This window comes from Bombus vancouverensis, chromosome 11 (genome assembly GCF_051014615.1).
Source record: "Bombus vancouverensis nearcticus chromosome 11, iyBomVanc1_principal, whole genome shotgun sequence".
Taxonomy (NCBI): domain Eukaryota; kingdom Metazoa; phylum Arthropoda; class Insecta; order Hymenoptera; family Apidae; genus Bombus; species Bombus vancouverensis.
Window position 1 is genome coordinate 12,766,505 of NC_134921.1, and position 20,577 is coordinate 12,787,081.

The 20,577-nt window shown below is 40.8% G+C and overlaps 1 protein-coding gene across 6 annotated transcripts in view; it reads left to right on the forward strand.

Moving 5' to 3' along the window:
- Positions 1-20,577, forward strand: part of LOC117154663 (uncharacterized) — a 62,903-nt gene that overhangs the window by 15,524 nt on the left and 26,802 nt on the right. For 5 of the 6 annotated variants that reach the window (XM_076622584.1, XM_076622582.1, XM_076622583.1 and 2 more), the window contains 8 exons: positions 2,527-2,969; positions 5,714-6,006; positions 10,239-10,624; positions 15,419-15,760; positions 17,766-17,910; positions 18,691-19,084; positions 19,321-19,705; positions 20,141-20,356. In XM_076622584.1, the coding sequence (XP_076478699.1) occupies positions 2,527-2,969; positions 5,714-6,006; positions 10,239-10,624; positions 15,419-15,760; positions 17,766-17,910; positions 18,691-19,084; positions 19,321-19,705; positions 20,141-20,356 (2,604 nt within the window). The remainder of the gene's footprint in view (positions 1-2,526; positions 2,970-5,713; positions 6,007-10,238; positions 10,625-15,418; positions 15,761-17,765; positions 17,911-18,690; positions 19,085-19,320; positions 19,706-20,140; positions 20,357-20,577) is intronic. The other variant, XM_033329840.2, reaches the window with a different exon arrangement.

Sequence of the window (20,577 nt, forward strand, 5' to 3'; positions counted from 1 at the left end):
CGTGTTTGCAATTTGCGTTAATCTTGCGGAATCTGGCCAATGGTATGGGAAATTGATCTTTAGTGATGGAGAATTGGTTGGTTTGTAAGTTTGCACGACGCTCGGCTTCCCGTGAAGTTCGTTAAAGGTAAAATGTTACGTGTGTGTTACTGATTTACGATATACAGGGTGTTCGTTTTAAAACAAAAGTAGAGCTAATTTTACTCGTATAATTGTATCTGTAATTTATTTTATTTAACTTTAAACTCGCTACGTTTTTAGATATTCGTAATATCGGTGAACACGAGACTTCAATTTTTTTGTTTATAATTTGCTGCTATAATTAGCTTAAGTCGCGGCTAATTCTTCTCGTATTTTTATTAAAATAATGAATTCGTAAAAGGAACGATAGCAACCGTCTACTTGTTTAAACTTTCCTAACCGTTATTACTTTTTCTCCCGTCATTTCACTGAGTTACGGGTAAGCTTCGAGCTAGCAACTCTTTCAGCACAGTTTAGATCGCTTCGCGTTTTGTATTATTAAACGCAAGCTTCGGAGGTATTGGCTACGTTCTGAACGAGTTTCCAACACCGTATTTGTTCCAATCTTTGTACTTGGTAAAATTATGCTTGAAACATTTTGCAAATACATTATGCTTATACACAGAAACAAGAAAATGTCGAAGAATAGGTATTTTTATCACGTAGAATGTTTCTCAAAGTAGTACGTAAAGTACGATCGGTTTAAATTTCAAAGGATATTGGCGTGAAATAGAAAGTTCGAGGTAAAATAATATAGCGATAATACAATAATAAGATAAAACAATGGAATGAGAACTATGCAAAATCTCTATAACTCTTTTACCAAACTTTTCCATACAATTTCCATACCGAGTTTCACTCGGGCCACCTTCAACGTTTGCAGTGGTGTAGGTACTCTATTAGCCGACCCGCATCGTGCCCGTTTCGCAATTTAATCAGCCGTTGAAAATACAGAGAGATCGAGAGAGAGAGAGAGAGAGAGAGAGAGTGAGTGAGGTTACATGGTGTGTTCGGGTCGACACGCTAACGATATAAATGTCCTATTCGAATGGCCACTGGTACATCGACGCATCGGCCGTTTGAAACACGCGCTCGGTCCTTTTAAGTCGTACGCTCTCTGTATCAATATTCCATGTGACGCTAATAGCGTTACAGTTTCTGTTCCACGCATGGTATCGATCTATCCGGAAAATCGATAGAACGCTCAGATGAGACGAATTGGGACAGACGCGTTAACGCGCGCGATAGAAGAACGTTCTCCTCTTCTTTTCCGTTTTTGCTCCTTTCCTTTTTCCAGGAGAACGATTAAAAATTAACGAGTATCGGCGCTCGCTCGAGATACGTGGGATGATAGCGATTAGCTTGGAATTCGATAATGACGTTAGAAACCTACGAGTGCAACACTGAAAGCACCAGCGGCCATACAGAGCATACAGTTTGATTTAAGGAAATCAAAATGAAATCGACGTACGATATAGAGCGGCAAACAAACTTTCATGTAGAAATCAATCTCTATGTTATTTGCAACGCTGTCGATTCGAATTGAAATAAAATCACGACGCAACTGCAAGGCGGAATTTTGCGAAGCCAATTATAAATTGACGAGTATCGGTGATCTATCGAATATCGGCATGTGCAGGCTTCCGGAAGCTCGACGCGATATCGTGAATTTCATCGAGAGATGAGAAGCGCAAACAGGTAGAACGCATTCTGAATGAGAAACGAAATTTCTCCTGCCAAAAAAATATCTCTCTTTTTACACGAAGAGAAGAACCGTAATTGGTGGTTAACTGGGATGTTTTATCGATTTGACAAATTAACAGGATTCGCAATTCGCGATGGCGTAAATGGGGCTCATAAATCTGGACGAGCAATACTGCCGAGGTGTCAGTTGAATATCGATATTGTCAGTTGTTAATTGATCTCTGTTTTAATGACTGAAATCGGATCCCAATGAAATGGAAAGAGGGACGTTTAACGTTTTTTTGTTTGTGTTCTTTTTCGATCACTTCTTGAAATTGCTTTTATCGAAGCTTGTTATTCGAAGGATATCACGTTCGCGTCGGCATCCTACGTAGAGATGTGCAGCACGACCGCTAATCCTTTAACGCTCGTCTACGACAGTCGCAAGATGTAGCTATTTTACTCGTCGATGGCTAGTTTCTTATCTACCAAAAAAGTATAAACGCGTGGACGAGTACGTAAGGATCGATATTTAAATACAGCGACTATAAAGAGTACATATTTACGTAACGTTACGTTTATCGTGAAACGTACGACTCGACAAAGGAACGTTTCGTTGAAAAATAAGGCCACCTGCAAATACTCTTTGTAGCCATTGTAATTGAACAGACGCACCATATGCGTCGACAACGTCAAACGCGTTAAACTAGCGCTACAGTATCGAATTAACCTTAGTTCGAATCGTGGTCCGACACTTTGAATCGAAGCCGGTATCCTCCATCGATTTTCCACTAATCAGAGCGAACGTTGTGTGGGTGACAGGTGGACGTCTCGACCCAGGTGGATCTACACGGTGGTTTCGGGGCGCCTGCTGGCAGCATCAGCATCGACTGGGATCGCAGGGCGACCCCGCTTTATTCACGCGAGGACATTAAAGAGCAGTATTGCATAACCAGCCGGCAATTGGACGCGGTGGAGAAATCGGGTGGTGGGTTCTTCGGATGCCTGTCGACCAGGGGCCCGTCACCTTGCGCCTCCGCGAGGACCTCGATTCTCTCCGCCTGCGTGAGAAGCGTGCCCAGCGATGAGAACCTCTGTGACGCCCCTTACCCCCGACGATCCCTGCAGATTATGTACCGTCAACCTTATCCGACCTACTCGAGGGGTTTGTCTCGTTACGATTTCGAGGACGAGGCCGACTGGATCGAGAGTTCCTACTTCCGGCGCAGACCCAGGTCCTTCTGCACCGTCCCCGATCCAAAAAGGTGAGTTTCTAAACATTTGATATTCGCGGACGAGATATTTCAGGATGCAATTTCAGTTCGCGCGATATTACGGCTGAGATACATCGTGGTACGATGTCGTTCATATTACGTTTTATACGAATGAGACGATGGTGTCGAACAGAAGAAAATTGAAAATCAAGAACCGGTGGAAAATGAGATCTGGAGAGATTTTAGCATAATCGTGTTTTACAAGAATAATGAATTTGTCACTTACATGTTTTTCGATTCTCGTAAGCACTATGCGCGTCAGAGCTTGAATTATCGCGAATATCGATCTTGATACACCTCTGATTCGATAACGAAACGATGTCTAAATGCAAGTTACACGCTTCGGTTTATCTGTATCGCTTTTTGTCGGAATACCTTCGTTAATTTTCATTTGCGCTGGACATTTTATAAAAAGAGCGAAATCCGACACGAGCCATCCGGAATGCAAACCAGGAAAATATAAATAAAAATATAAAAAAATAGATATCTCTTGCGTGGCAATCGTAAACCGTTGTTCGTACAAAATCTTCGGAGCATCTACTCGTGTACTTGTGATAAATTCCGACAAAAGCAAGAGGAGGAGAAAGAACGTGTCCGTCGTGTCGTAACTCGTTGATATCGAGTCGTACGACGAAATTTAACATCGATGATATTCTCAGGGCGTAAAAGAGGTTTACCACACCGATGAAATATCTCATCGTTCACGGTGCCGTGATTCGTCGGCGTAAATATTCGGAAGTGGCACCGAGAGAAATTAACCACTCGGAATCTGCGCATAAAATACACGGAGACTCCGATAGAATCTTAAGAAGATGTTTGGAAGTTCGTAACGAGCCTTCTAACGCGACACTTTCGCGAAACCTCGTTACCAACGAGGTTATTGTTGCAAGGGAAAGGCAAGTGATTACGGGTTTGATGGCGTGTTCAAGGGGTTTGGTTTATTTCTGATTGCTGCCGCGTACAGAGAGCAGCCTTCGCCGGCGTTGCTTCAAGGCCGTCACCGATCGATGAAAAATTATGTTCCCTGATGTACACGCTACCGTATTTAGACTTTAGTTACGCGTCGATGCGAAGATAAGCGGAAATAAATGTGGACACGTGACTCCGATCGATTTTAGAAATTATTACGGAACTTAATGGCAGGGAAACGTATCGACGCGTTATAGTTAGCATTCGCAGAAAGTGCACGCCTGTTTTTTCTTCGATAATTGGAGCTATCGTTAGAACGCGTGCCACTCGAAATCGTGGATCGCGTATGGCTCGTGCACGATGGTGCTCCATCTCATTTTGATTGACAACTCGATCGCTGGACTTAAAATCCTCCAACTTCGATACACGAAGCGTGCTCGCAAATACCTTTGGTTTGCAACAAATGATAGATAGCGTTGAAATACTGTGACAGCGTATCGAAGAAAGTTGCCAGTAAATTTGAATATCACTCGACACCGTGAAAGCGATATATAACATGTCAGATAAAATTACACGGTTCTCAGAAGAACAGGGAATAAGTGGAAACGAGATTTATTTTATTAAAATCCGAGCGAAAAGAAGAACGGAGCAAGATTACTACGCATCCTTGAGATCATCATGCTGCAGTCTAAATGCAATTTATTTAGGTCGTTGTTGCAGTGTCGCAGAAGCAACGTTGGCGTCACCCACTTTTCCCCCAAGATAATACCTGTCACACGCGAGGATCGGCTTCTGGCCGACACAATGGAAATGAGAATGTAACCAGCGTGCGTGGCAATATCTCCGTGGCATGGCGTTCTCCCTCGCGTGTTAAATAAAAAGCTTGATGTCCCCGGGCAGAAATAAATGTCTATCGACTAACCGGTTAATTAAGCCTTGTATCCACGGCAAGGAAGTTCTGCCCGTGCTAACGGCGTGCTTTTATCCTAATGTCATCCGGTGGAAAAAGCGCGACGTGCTTTCTTTAGATCGTTAGCGCCCCATCCTTTGTCTCGCGATTATGAAACGTTCTTCCGCGACACCTGTTGGATCATCGTACGCGCGTGTGTAATGTCATTTGCTGCTGCTTTTAGTTTTGTTACAAGACGAGGCATCCCCCTAATTCGTATAATTGGGAAAAAATATCGCGTTGTGTTTGACGACGACTCTTTGTAAAGATCGCGAACAAATAACACGAGACTAATCTGATTATGTTTCGGTTATGGATTCGTTCGTTTTATCACGGACTCGCGCTTTACTTCGCTCACACCCCGACGTAAATTCGGTTTCGTTATTACAATGCAAACCTCGAATGGTATTTCTGTGTTCCATTGCAACAGCGTTCTATACACTAACCAAACTATTACGTAATATACTTTTCTGTCATTTCGAATAATCGGATACATTTCGCTCTTCCCTTTATCGTTTAATTACGAAATTTCTGATTTTCTGTATTCTTTTATGTATCCTATCATTTTATTCAAATGAATCGAACAATCCGTTCGTTTCCAACGAGAATCGTATACATCGTAGTATACATTTGCAATAATGTGAATAAAATTTCCCCGTGAATGCGGTTTTACGTAGATTCGGGCAATAAATAAACAACGCGCACTTTTACGAATATGAAACTTTTGAATATTCGGAATCGGAACAATTATCAAAAAAAAAAAAAAAAACAAAAAAAGGAAGAAAAGAGACGATACAAAAATATGGGAATATTTATAATACGCGAATAATTTTATTTCGTTAGAGAAGCGAACTTCTGAAAGTGTTCTCCGTTATAGGTACACATGGCTTCCAGAGGACGAAGAATCGACGAAATTGGAGGGTCCTCGACCTGTATTGCCCCCAGCACCCCCGCCACCCACCACGCAAGTACCAAAAACGAAGCACGTGAGTTTCGCGAGATCGCACACTCTTACGTCGTTTGACGTTCCAAGGAGCAGAAGCCCTCCGAGGCCGCAAAACCAGGAACGTCTTATAGATTCGCAGCCAACGATACAGAACGCAATGCTTCCTTCGGCCTTACCCTTGATGCACCCGTATGCAGCCAACGAGACCCGAGTTATCGTCCTTGGTGAGTCCCTTTTCCCTCATGCAAATACAGCAATTAACGCTGTGGCCTGCAGTAATTGCGCGTAACGTAACTCTCTATGCGCGTATTTACCGTACGTAAAGTTAATTAATCAAAGTAATATAATTTGTCCAATAGTACAAGATCAGGATGCGCTATTTTTTATGCGATAGAATAATTTTAGATTGGAAAATTTGATGGTAGTTGAAATTTTCGGAAGAGCGCTTCCATGCCCAAACACTCGTTATAAACTTTCGTTTATTCCATTTCGAACTTTTAATTGAAATAATTCGAGCGTTTGGTAATTGTGATTGAAATAAACCAAAACTAGGATCGAGTGGCTTGTCATGGGATGGTATAAAAGATGATTTATCGTATAATACGTAGCATTCGGTGCTATAAAAATGTCTCATTGAAAATTCTCGTACTTTTTACAAGTCTCGGCACAGCACCTTGGAGGTCAATTTTCACGCTTTCATACTTTTTTACGGCTTACTCGCATCTCGCTTTTCTCGCGAACTGTGCAAGCTTGATGGTCCTTCAGAAGCACATACACGTTTACCCCATGTAACGAAATAGGCACTACGATGTAACTTAAAGCTAAGGCTGTAGATTGGAACAATAGCACCCTTTAGAGAAAACGTTTCAATAGGATGCGGCTTGTTTGAAATCTTTCTACCCTGAAATCAAGCGCATCTGGACCATCGAGCGAAAAGTTCCATGAAATTTAGAACTCGTATAATTAAGGAAGCAGAATTAATAACAATAGTTGTCCGTAGCTGAAATTTTCGAGGAAGAGTTTAATAAAGTTCTTCCTCCTTCTCTTTGATATGAAATTTAATTATTAATTAACACCTCTGCATCTGGATCAAAAATCTCCATTTTATATTCGATACTTATTATATTATACGCATATTTATATATTATTACCGATATTAATATCATATTTGAGTACAACTAAAGTGTCCAATTTCCAATAAAATGTAATATTTAGTTAATATGTCCATGTACGAGACAATATATGTCTATTATTTCATTGCTAATAAATGCACTTTATGAAAATATTGATGTATTGCGTAGCGTGCTAGCATAAATGCACAAGGATAGTTTAACGAACTAATTTTCTGTTATTGAATAACGTTATTAACTCGTGTTGAAGCTTTATATACATATATATATTTTCCCATCATTCATTAATTTTGAATCTAAATTAATTATGAAATTAATTAAACGATGAAATTTCATTCTATATCGCTTCTCCGTTTCGCAAGTAGCAGCACGAAACTCTTCTTCTCGTTTATTCTCTGGCTTCGCCATAATTCAGAATAAAACTGACACGTAGAACTTTGAGTCTTCAATGTTGTAAAGGTTTTTAAGAATGGAGGAGCTTGCCTTTCGTTTATTAATGATTATGAGAAACCCAATGTACGATAACGTGAGCACAAGTTTTGTTCTCGAACGAACGGAAATTCTCGTGTTGGAACGGAAATCTTGAGAAAGTCGGACACCTTGATGACACTTCACCAATCATTCGTGATTAAGAAACAGCTTATCAAAGTGAAATAGTTCTATTGTTCTAGCACGAACTGCGATATAAAGCAGTGAAAGCCGTGGAAAATAGGTGTCGTAAAATTATATTCTCTACGTAATAATGTCGCGGAGAGAAAAATAATATTTCGCATACATCGTCATTAACAACGAAGAGACAATGCTACGTTTTTATCCTCTCGGAACAAAAAATCGTAAAACGATATGGAAATTCTGCGATGGAAGAAGTTAACAGGGAGGTGTTGCTCTCTTTCCTACAGTAATGCAATATAGTTACACACATACTGCATGTTGAGGACATGATCGGAACTACGAGAGGTACGAGAGAATACCGTAAATTCAATTTTTCTCCTATAAAACGACGAATAAAAAAAGATGGACGTGAACGGGGTATCTACAAATAGGCGATCATCCATATTTTAGCCTGTATTACGGGAAATAGATTGAGTTTATTTCTCAGCCGACTGTTATATATTTCCATCGTGTACTCTAATGATCGGGAATTGAATTTTTGAAGGGGAAGCTTTATTCGATATTACCGTGAAGATGTTCCGATAAAATTTCTAAGATTTGATATCCGTAATAAATATCTACTTCGGAACATACGCATAAGAGAGATCGTGCGAAATTTGGATCAAGATTAAACAAACAATTTCTTAGTTATTTAACGATAGAGATTTAAATTATTTGATAATTAAATAGTAAAAGTTGATAGTTCGATGGTAGAATAATTAAGAAAAAAATCATTTATTTATTCAAATGAAACAGTTTATAATTACTTTAATATAACATTTAACCGGATAAATTAGGCAATCGTTTTGAAAATATTTTGTTGCGATAATAGCCAAACCTACTTCGCAATCAATCCCTTATCCTCAATCAAAATATTCGAATAACAGGGTAAACTGGAGGACCTTGAAACTCTTACGAGGTATTAACTTGTTGCCCTCGATCCGGCTGTTAGTCCAATATTAGCCAACAAATTGCCAATATAGTCGGTCGAATGAGACTCGATATTGAACTCTCGTAGGAAATGATAACGGCTTCGAGTAGTCTCGTCGCATTGACATTAGATTCGATTCGTGAGTTACACGGAGCCAAGATAGGTGAAAGCGTTAATTTCGCTTCCTCGATTAATTCCTAATGAACGTCCAATTACAGCGTTCATGTAAATTATATTGCTAGGGTAATTTCCACGACGAAGGATATCCGTTTCTTATTCGTCTCCGCGTGACGACTTTCGCAAGAATATGTTACGTCTGGGAACGAGATACGCGAAGCACGTTGAAATTGCTTGATTTGTAATCTGAACGACGCGACCCAGTGTCCTTATATTATGTTAATTTACTTACTGACTCTCGAAGGAAAAAAGGACGATATTAAAAATACGCAGGGTATTTTTGCTCGATTATCTCTATTTATTCTCCACCGACCGATTAAAAAATCGACTAGTTTAATTAAATAATGTTTGAACATTTAATGAACATGGAAAATGAAATATTCCATGAAAATTCCGTTACGTGTTACTGGCAAAATAATTTTGTGATTTCCATTCAACTTCTCGTTAATATCCGCCACTATACGATCTCTCATTCCAATTAATTAAATGATATCGCTTCTTGCATTTTATGCTCGAATTTAAAATAACGAAATAAGTAATAGACATAATTATCGAAAGCACGTAATCCTCTTCTACGCTTAATAGATGAATTATTACACCTATTTCGGATGTAGCACGAGTTTCTCGTCCTCCATAACAAAGGTGCATTGAAACTAAACTCTACCAAAAACATTTACAATTCCCCAAACCACATCTGAAACAACAAGCAGACCATATCTTTCGAACAACATCTCCAGACCAGTCTCTCTTCGGGCTGACAAAAACGTAGTAGCAGCAAAGTCGAACGGAGCTAAAGAAATTTACCTTCTGTGCCAAAGCTCTTTTCCAGCAACGCCACCTTTCTTTCTGTCGCGTCTACCACCTCCCGTTCACGTCCCTTGCTTCTCGTTATTCCTTCCACCCTTTTCCACTTTTCTTTCTCCCTTCGCTCCTCCAGAGACCGTCAAGACCGAACCGTCTTTTCCGTGGACTGGAGCACTCGTTAGCCTTCGATTTCGCCGATTTAAGGTTGATTTATATTCATCGTACCCGACATGGAACGGTTCGGTATCGCTGCTCACAGTAGCATTATTCCGACACAGACGCTAGTATCCATGTTACATATACATCGGCATTCGATCAGCCAGTCAAGAGAAGGCGATTCGTAAAAGCATGTAATATCGAATGAAAATGTTTTCTCATTTAAGTACTGTGCAGTCTCGTTTTTTCGAGTCCTGTTTAACCAACGTTCCGCATTATCTGAATTATCCGTGCTTTGAACTTTACCATAGCTTTATCTTTTCCCAATTTTTAATACGAAGACTACGAAAGTGTAAATAACGAGGTGTTAAAAAAGCAGTTAATCAAAGTTTCAATCGATCGCATGACGAATTAAATCTAAATACGATAGAATATTGCGGAATATTATACCATGAAAATGTTTTTTATGATTTGATCGTACGATTTCCGTATTATCCGAGAGAGGTCCGGACTACATCACGTCGGATAATCGACCTTTCACTGTGTATACCTATATACGTGTCTGTGCGGATAATACAAATGACCTTAAGTTTGAATTTCGCTTCAGAGAAGCCACCGAAGCGCGGTACGATGAAAACCCAGGCGACCCAGACGGAGATTCCAGCCGTGTTCCGGGGTCGAGTCCCCGTTACCCTCAGCCCCAGGACGATACACCGGGTGAAGATGGTCTCGCAAGGGGCGCAAACGAACGGTCTGTTCAACGGTAGGAAGCTGACAAAGAGCTACTCGGAGGCTGGTCAACTGGGTACACCGTTGGGCGGAGGTCAGGCTGGTGCAAACGGAAAGGATGAAACGGAGCACCACGAGCCTCTTCACAGAACGCAGAGCGAGGAACCGCCGAGGTCACCCTTTCTCGTCGATACGCCACCCCCTCAGGGACTCGGAGAAGAGCCATTGACCAACGGGGATATCTCCGAACCTATCATGAGCCATGTGAGTCTTTGGCAACGTTGTTGCGATGTGGTTTCGTTTGAGAAATTGTTCAGATTGAATTTTGAGAACGGAAAAAGATAGTTTAAAGCCGTGAAGATACAAAGATTATCTATATAAAACGGTAAGCGGCAATGTTTGGCGATGATTATTCAATAATATTTCTGGCGTCGTTTAGACGAGTTTAATTTAAATAAGAAATTTAATTCTTATTGGCAATTGAAATACTATTTTAATTTGTAATTTATTATCTAATAGGTAAATAAAATTTTGTCCAACATTTGTAAACGGTGAGCGGAAAAACAAGCGATGGTAATGCCATTATCCATTCCAAATGCGAGTTTTGTCACTTGTAGCTTACCATATTCTGTATCTTCACGGCCTGATAGTGTTTCAGAAAGCACAACGTCAATCTTAAATTGTTATAATTCACGATTAATTGCAAATAAGTAAGTTAAGAGCCGAAACTCGCTCTCTACTCTAGCTTTGTCCCTCGTTTTGTATCAACAGCTAATACGATACGTTTCTCTTTAGGGAGAAGTGCGCAATAGTAATTTCATATCATAGCAGTGAAGGAAATATGCAGTTGGAATAATGCAGCATTCGGATAATGGAAGATTCGAATAGTAGCACATTTGGATAATAGACGTGGAATAATAGAGATCCTATTGTAGTCACAACGATGCAATTGAATTTGTGAAATATAAGGGTTCGTTGCTCGATCGACTCTAAACCTAAGACTTACGTTATCAGTTCTAGGAAAATTAACTACTTTTCTATCCAATCTCGTAAAGGAATCTACAAATTTTCTTTTCCTGTATCACAACTTCATAAAAGCGAGCAGTGTCCAAACTGCAGTTCCTGACTTTAAACGATTCGCTAGAATTTGTAACCAAGGTACTCCTGATTTTAATAAATAAACTTTGAGAGTGGGAATGTCCGAAAAGGGCGATACACTCGTGGTCAGCCACTTTACGAATGGCATACGAACGTTGACGTACACGTCAACTCATTTGCGTTTATTACTGCACATCAGCTGCAGAGATTTCTAAGGAGAATTTTTACTATGTACGTTCGACGATAAATTTTTATTGCTTCTATATTTATACGCTTGCGGACTTTCAAGAATATCACGATGATTTTCATGTTGTCTTTGAGGCCAATTTGAAAATTTTAAATAGAGAACAAGTTTATAATTCACGTAACACGAGTAGAACCAGAGAGATATTAGATATAACTAGGTTTAACTGTTCATTATTATTTGTATTATTCATCGCACAAATTATTTATTTATCACGTAGCTTAACCAGCGCACCGCAGAATTTAATAATAGTATAATTATAGTCAGGAAATGGAAATTATTCATTCGCGAAATGAATTATTAGTTTTAACTTGATAATTTAGTACGTGTATCGAGCCGTGAATCTAATATCGACCTTCTTCTAAATGAGAAATGGAGTAACAGCCCGATACATTATAAGTTTTAATGGTTACCATGGAATTTGCTTGGTCTTTTAAACCGGCGAATCCCACAGGAGATTTCGTCATACGTGAATTCTGGTAATTCTCGAGGCGGAAGGGAGAAAGAGGATTTAAAGGGTCGTGGAAAAATGTGGAACGTTAAAGGGTGCCTTAAGTACATCGAATTTGTCCGCGATATACGACAGACATTGATCGCGATAAAAAAAAGAAAAAATTGAGTGAAATATCGCTATCGACTAAAATATAATTATCACCCTTCAAATTGTTCTTTCTATTGATGCAATTCGTTGTATTATTTCCGCTTGTCACTTTGTTTGTCGTCACGGTTATACATTCTCTTTGTTCTTTGTTAATTCTGGAATATTTTTCAGTGTAATTTCATTTTTCCTTTTTTTGCAGGGACCTAAATGAAAAACTGGCAAAAGAGTTAGTCGAGGTATTGTTTTTTGGAAATTTTCAAAAATTAGTAACGTGAAATTTTGGCGATTAATCGGTGTCACGGTTAATCCCGCTTTGAATTCTATTGATTGGATAGGTCATCATGATTCGATAAACCAGTTAAATGCTCGCAGCGCGTCAGCACAATGTGTCCTAAGCTTCGGCGAGAAACAGATGTGACGCGGACTTGTAACGCAGTATGTACTGTATAACTCGATCGTCCTGGTTATTTCCTCCGCCTACTGTATAACTTAATTTCTCTCGACTATTTCTTTGTTCGTTAGTCGAAACTTTGCTCGCAGAACTTTGCAATCTGATTTATAGCGTTGCGTTTTAAACTCGGATAACGATCTGATATTTCTCTACAGTTCTTAGATTAAACGCATTACAAGCTATACTCCATGTTCGTTTACAAGTAACTATTTTCTTTCAAAGATCTTTTTTATGGTTGCACTTACTGCGTTACGGTACTTTGCGCAGCTCTTTGCAGCCTGCCTCGTGAATATTTCACAAACGAATAACGTGCGAAATATTAGGTCGTGCCACGGTACGGTTTTTTAAACAGAACTCGCGATTTAACGGAAGAGATACGAAGCTTTTATAAGCTCGTGCGATGTCTCGTAAAAGTTAATTGATGTAGCAAGAGAGGCGAGAAAAGAGAGAAGAAAAAAAAATGGTACTTCGAGAGATAATCATCGCAACATTCGAAGCATTTTATTTTCGCAATACGTATTTCCTAACTTCGACGATAAAAATAACTCGTTTAGATATTTTCTTCGCGCGTCTTTATAAAAGCCAGCGGACGCTTTTCTCGACGTATCAAAATACATGGGAAGTTTGCTTGAAAATCGCTTCGAGTTACATAGAAAAAAAGGAAAACTTTCCCTTAAACGTGACGTCTAAACCAACAGCCCGGGAAAAGTACACTCGCAAGGCGTCCTACGATCTTTTCTTTACAGATATAACCACGACAAAGAGGACACGGGATCCTCGATCCGCCTCTGTGGCAAATTGAATTTTTCTCGAGCAACGACTTTCGTCCTGTGTTGCGCCACTTGTCCTCGTGGATTGATCGATGCTCGACAGGCAAAGTGCCCGACAGGAAATTCCTTTGATAGCGAAGCAATCATACAGGCAGCTGTTGACTAGATTCGCGTTGGAATATTGCCGGTACACTCTGTGTGCGCTATTCGACTCGAATCGCATTGATTCTGCTACTTGGAGAGCAGCAGAATCGGTTGAAAGGACTCGGCCTCGGCTCGTGATGCTCGAATCGCTGTAGGGTACTACTTGACGCCACTCTCGATTCAGAGAGAGCGAAGATATTACAGATTCCAATTTCGAACGGTGGTTAAGCAACCGGTTCGAAAATCTGCCGAATTATTCGCCGATCCTGCTTGCTTCTGTGTAGCATCAAACGTCTCTCTCGGCGACGTTCCATCCGATTCAATTTCACGTATGAAATCTCACCGCTGTGATAGTAGCGAGACTAGATATCGATTAGGCGGCCAACGATTCGGTTTTCCGGCCGGTCTCCTACGTAACCTGACCATCCTCGAGTATACCGATTTACGTGTATCCAGCTTTTTCACCGAGTTTAAGCTCACATTTCGAACAGTGTAAATCGTATAGGATTCGCGTGCGAGGCTACACTAAAGTTACCCGAGCCGTTCGAAAGCCGTGACGATTGAAAAAGAGAGAAACCCGTTCGATTTTATCGTAATATTCGAGAATAACGTGGAAACTGCAAGCGAATAAAAACAATTAATAAAATAACGTTAGCAATTTTGCCACACGTTATTATTATACATCCTTCGTTGCGAATTCAACGAAATTATATCTAACTATCAACGATTTATCGACTGCAATCAATGACGAATTTATGCACGAGAACCTGCAGTGTGCGTGTGCACCATAAATTCTTCAATTACGAGAGAATTATGTATCCCACAGCGTGCCACAGCAAAACGTATAATCACGTACTTCGATAGAGTTTTAGGTTATTTTACGATTATCATAGTAAAATTTGATTCTGTACAAATTTTCCATTTGTCATGTGGAATTTCCGTGCAACATATACAAGATAAATGTTTAACGTCTATGCAATCATTGCCTTCGTAGTTGGACCAAATTTTGCGTAACGTTTAATTTACACTGCAATTTTTTTCAATTTGCTATTCGGATAAAAATCGCTGATTAGCGGGCCATCCCGTTCACGCATGCGAACGAATAAAAATTGGAATTAACGCGTTAGATAAAGTAGCACGGGATTAACTAATTTATTTTCGAGGCTTTTCCCGCATAAATCATCCGAATAGTTTCTGTGGACAGGCGTTTACGCTATATTAATCAGAAGGTCGGGCAAGGATCAAATTTTAACGCTATTTATAGTAGATTATAATGAATTATAATGGTAGTGTGATCGAATTACCGTGTGATTAATAAAATAAACGTTGTGAAAGAGCGAAAGCTTGTCAGTGGAGTGTAATTAAAGAACACACAACGTCGTTACGGATATTAACTTATTGATCGATGTTTCATCGTTTTATGACATTATACGTTTCGAACCGTTTCACCACCAATGCGTGCGCGTCCTCCAGTTTGTTCGTTATTTCGTGTTTCGTCGCTCTTTGACGATATGATTTTAATTAATATACTGGCATGGACAGACTCGCCGGAAGAAGGTACACGATCTAATTATTTTCGACGTGTCGTGCGTCATAAGGCTGACAATACGTTTATGAACGTTTTACTGGCTCGAGTTTGATAAAAAAAAAAAAAAGAAAAAAAAAACAATAAAAGTTCCAGGACGACCGAATAGAATCCACGTTAATCACTCTCTTGGTAAAATGTCATGTTCTCTCTTTCGTTTTACAGTCCTTGAGTCATCGAAGATCCGTCGATTTGGACGACCAGGAGATCCTAATAGACTTTAAGCCGGCGCCTGTCTCGCCGGACGCTCGCGCCCTTCTCAATCGTATGTCCCAGACGACACGAAGGTTCCTGCCCTTACAGAAGACTCTTTCAGACGGTGAAATTCGCGTGGAGAGACGCGAGCTGATCGGCGAAGCCGGCGAGCCAAGTTACCCTCATACGTGCAGGAGGAATCATCAGGACTCGTGGGGCAGGACCGTCAGAGCAACCGTCCAATTCTCCTCGACGCCCGAGGATCTGTCCCTGCTCAGGGTCGCTTCGCCCCAAGAGGATCATCCCGAAGAGGTAAGTATCCTCTCGATTCTTCTATTTCTTATATTCGGTTGACATTAAGTCGTAATGCACGGAATTCCCGATGGTCTCGGTTGAAATAAATATGGTTTTGCTTCTCATGCAGATAAATTTACGTCGCACGGTATTCCAAGTACTATCGCTATCGAAATGCAATGTCTCCGATAGTAAAGTTTGAGAAAGCTGGATAGAGCCACGTTAAAGAATTGTTATCAACGATCACGTATCGAACGCAATTCTTTCAATATTCTTTCGTCTACCGTTGTATGGAAGCACAACGCAGTATGGAACACCGAGATAACTGCTACAGAAGCATTTTGAATCTCCGAGCCAGTGCAATTTCTATTCCTGATACGTCGAAATCTTCCAATCTCTCTATTTATCGAATTTTTCGCATGACCTCCTTGAAACCGACGCGTAATACCACATTATCCTACTATCAATTTGCTCGGGCTATTTTTGTTTCAAAAATTAGTCCTCCAAACGTAAAAATTGTAATTTTATATTACCCACGTCTGATTTCGAAGCAGGATACTGAAACTCGAGTCAAGAGGACAAATATTCGATTCTCGATAGGAAGACATTAGCGAAGTCAACGAGGAGGCGAAAAGTTCGACGAACTCCAAGTCCAACTAAATTTCAATACCGAAAGCTTGAATTTTTCTGATCCCTTTCCTCGGAGCTAAATCGAAGTTTAAAGTTAATAACGTGTGCAGTGCATCCTGAATTTAAGCACTTTCGAAACTTTTCTCCGCCTTAATTGCTTGAATTTAAAAAAAATTTTCGCCTGGATAATGATCGTCTACTCGGCTCTACCTCTTCGTTTGAATAATTCATTTGCTTCTCGATTTTTTTTTTTTTTTTTTAGCCACCCTTGATCCACTTTATTAAAAAAGCTTTTTATTAGAAAATTGAGATCGTTGTTCCTTTGTTATCCTAATTAATTAGTTCCCTTTTTTCCTATCAACAAACGTCGGTCGGGCGTAAATTTTCGAAACCATTAAGGAAACTTTGCCGATTATCTAAAACTAAACCGAAGCTCTTAAAATTTATCCAACTGCAATTGCAGTCTATGAAACGAGACTGTCGTTTTTGTTCTTTGCCATCGAGGTAAACGTACTTCTTCTCGAGGAATATTTTACTCGCTAACTTCACGTAACACTCTTTAATCCTCGGTTATATTTCTAAGGGTAAATTTTCGTAATATTTCCACTGAATGTATCTTTTTCCTTCGTTGAAAGATCGTAGAACTAATTAAAAGTTCTTTAAGAATTCGCTGCTTTGTGCAAGGTGCTTGAATTCTAATCGATCACGGTTCAACAAGCCCGGAGAAAAGTTATTTTAATTGAACGAAACGGTAACTTTTTTCCCATTCGAACATATACAGCCACTTTTTAAAGCGAAGATAAAAAGTCTGATCGCCTCCTTAGAAATAATAGCAAGATCTCGATTACTTCTCGACGATCTTGTCGATTTTAACACCCACAGTCTTACGATTGGGTATACGTTATCGCGCGTGACACCGATGATATTCGTCTTAACGAAGATCGGTATTAATTTTTTCAAAAATATCTACATATTAAAAAAAAAAAAAAAAAACGCTTCAATTTCCTTCAAAAAATAACGAAACACTTTCTGTCAACGCGGCATGTAAAGCTCTTGAAAAATGTCATATTTATTCGGTCCTCGACAGTTTCGATCATCCTGACGTCAAAAATTCTAGCAAATTTCCCAGTTTGGACGCCGGAGGGCTACTCAGGCTCCCATCATCGACCTTACTCAAAGACTTTAAAGCTTGGAAACTCGAAGAGACTAGAAATCGATAGTCGTCGAACGAACTTGTATTTTTCTCCTGTTTGCCAGAGTCGGAAAAGTGGAAAAGAATAAACAAATGGGAATGTCGGGGTTCAGTGGAAAAACCACTTCACGTAGCGTCACCGCGATGTTCTTTCTCGATATGTACGTCGCACGTACAAATGTACGACGCATATTATTTTAGGAATTTCATGAAAATCTTATCCGGCGAGGGCTGTTCCGTAAGAGAAGCGTGTCATTGGAGGATGGCGTGCAAGGCTTGGCGTCGGATGATTTTATGCTACCGAGGTCGCTTCCCACGTCTCCCACTTCGCCGACTGCAGTATCAGGTACGAAATGTGATCTATGTTTTTATTATGTATGCACTCGCGAGGAGTTTCGAAGAAATTGCACCGTGTGACGTTTGCAAACGAAAATTCTTTGAATTATGTAACATATTTTGAAAATTCTATGACTGTTGAAGTAAAATCTGTATGAAAGGAACGAACCAGAACAATATCGTAATAGACCGAGCGTAATAGACTGACTTATAAAAATGTGCGAAGGATCAGGAATGCGAAAATGCAAATTTTTGATCAGATGTACGGATAGATCGACTTCAACCCCATATCTACCTACTCCTGCGTAGTTTATTCTCTTCGTCTGTTCGTTGTTTGGGGAGATTTTCCAAAAATTAAGTCGCTCTTTCTGCCTTTACGCTTGTGTTACCTTCGACCAATTTCAAGCTATGAGTTTTACGTACCTACGTTCGAAAGCCGTCGAATTTTTCAAGCAATTTGCAGTGTGAGAGGTAGCCAGTTGGAATATCGGGTTTAAGATGAAATTATGGGTCAGCGAGTTGGCTGGCAGAACAAATCGTGCAGCAAATAAAGGATACAAATCCTGATGCAACAGTGCCTTTGATCGATTTTATTTCTTCTTAAAATATTCAGACCCGATTTCTTCGAAGTCTTATTAAATGGCCGTATTCGATGAATTTTAAAACGATCGAAGTAATGAAAATTTATTACACACTTTATGTTAATAAACTCGGACTAAGTAACATTTTCAATCGAAACTTGTATCTTCTTGTACTCACGATTGACACTTGATTACGCTTAAAATTGCAGCGCCACGAAGGACTTTACAGAGTCCCAAGGACTACGTGTCGCCGACACGGCCACTACGTCAAAGCAGCTTTTGCCCGCTACTCTTCGGCCCTGGAACTAGTATCACCGGCATGCTCACATCTCCGTTCGCATCGAGCGATTCGTTAACGAACGACGTCACGAGGGACCACAGCGACGGAATTTGGAACGAGTCACAGGCGACGGTTCTACAGGCTGACTCGTTGGCTCTTTTGACACCGTCCTCGAGGAGAAGGCACCTTCTGCTTCTCCAGCACCAGCAACGTTCCTCGATGGATACCGAAGCGTTGGATATCGAAGAGACGATGGAGTCACGTCCATCGAGTCCGAGGATACGCCTGGAACCGACGACACCTATTCAACCCTTGACACCAAGGTAACGTATCGTAGATCTTATTTTTCAACGCATTTCGAATTTCATAGAAATCAAAGGCATAATTTTCGTTTCAACTATAATACAAAACATCGAAACAAGCCACAAAGAGCATTCTATCCCGGCGCCAAGTAAAAGCACGAGATCACCCGCAGCACCTCATCGTTCGATCTCTTCACCCATCGAACGTCGGCCCGTGCTAGAGACACCTCGTGTAAAATTTGAAGCGATTTTTAAAGGCAATTACTTCTCAGCGTCGAATCATCCGTGGCGTTGCCGTTGAACGGCAGACCGAGAAGCGGATTCCGTCGTCCGAGTCCCGGTCCGCCGTTGTCGCAGCCACAATCGCAATCGTCGAGCGAATTCGGCCTGAGCCTCACCAGAACGGACTCGGGCGGTCGAACCAACACAGACCTGTCCGAAACCTCGACCACCGAGGACTATGTCACTGCCAACACCTCCACCGAGACTGGGACCACTACAGGCACTTCCGCAACGACCAGTTCCTGGTCGAAGCCCCCGCAAACATCGAGCGCCGCGGCCTCGGCCTCGGCGACAGCCACTGCCGCGGAAGGAAGCTCTTTCGAGAGCGCCAGCTCGATTTATAGCCTAGCCCGCAGCGAGGTAAGCTTCGCCATTCTTTCTCTCGACGACCTTTTGTTGAGAAGTTCGAGAAGAAGTTGAACAGATGACTAGCCGGAAGTCTGCTTCGTACCCTATTTCTTCTCAATCGCTGTCACGACTTATTGCTGCTATTTCCATGCCCGATTTGATTGCACCGAGAACAGTCAGTTTTCGACAATCTCTCCACAACTTTTGTATTAATTTCATTGCATTTATATCCATCTGCGTTGTTTGCATTTCTACATGGAAATAGAACATTCGTTTCAATGGCCAGAAGCTCGTTAGGGAAATTCGAATTCGTATAATTTTCTTCTTTTTTTTTTTGTTTTTGTCTACGAAATAAGTGTTTGAGTAGGTACCTAGCGAAGAAATCGTAGGACGAGGTATTAAGTACCGCGGAATGCGAAATTGAAATTCCGTGGTGTGTCGCGTCAGGCCGTCGTTGAAGAGCCATGCAGCCCACCACCGATATTGGAGGAGACGGAAAGTCCATTCGGATTGGAGGTACCCCCGTCACCAGCTAGGTCCACGAGCAGCAGTAGTTCGGGCAGTTACGACCTGAAAGATGCGATGACAGATCCAGGTCAGGAACTCGAGCAGCAGACGGCACCGCCGAGCGGACACACCTCGGAGACGGAACTGGATCGTGACGTAAGAACATAATCAAGCTAATTCCTATCGATCTGTCGATCGCGTCTCGCCTTACGACTCGCAAATTTTTATTCTCGTCCGACCGGAGAACGTGATAGTTCTACAAGAGAAAACCTGATATTCCTGGATATTCTTGCCTAAAATAACTAGCTACAGGGGCGTTTTATAAATCCTATATAAGTAATGAGAATTTTTGCTATTTCCTTTTGTCGAAGGGAGTA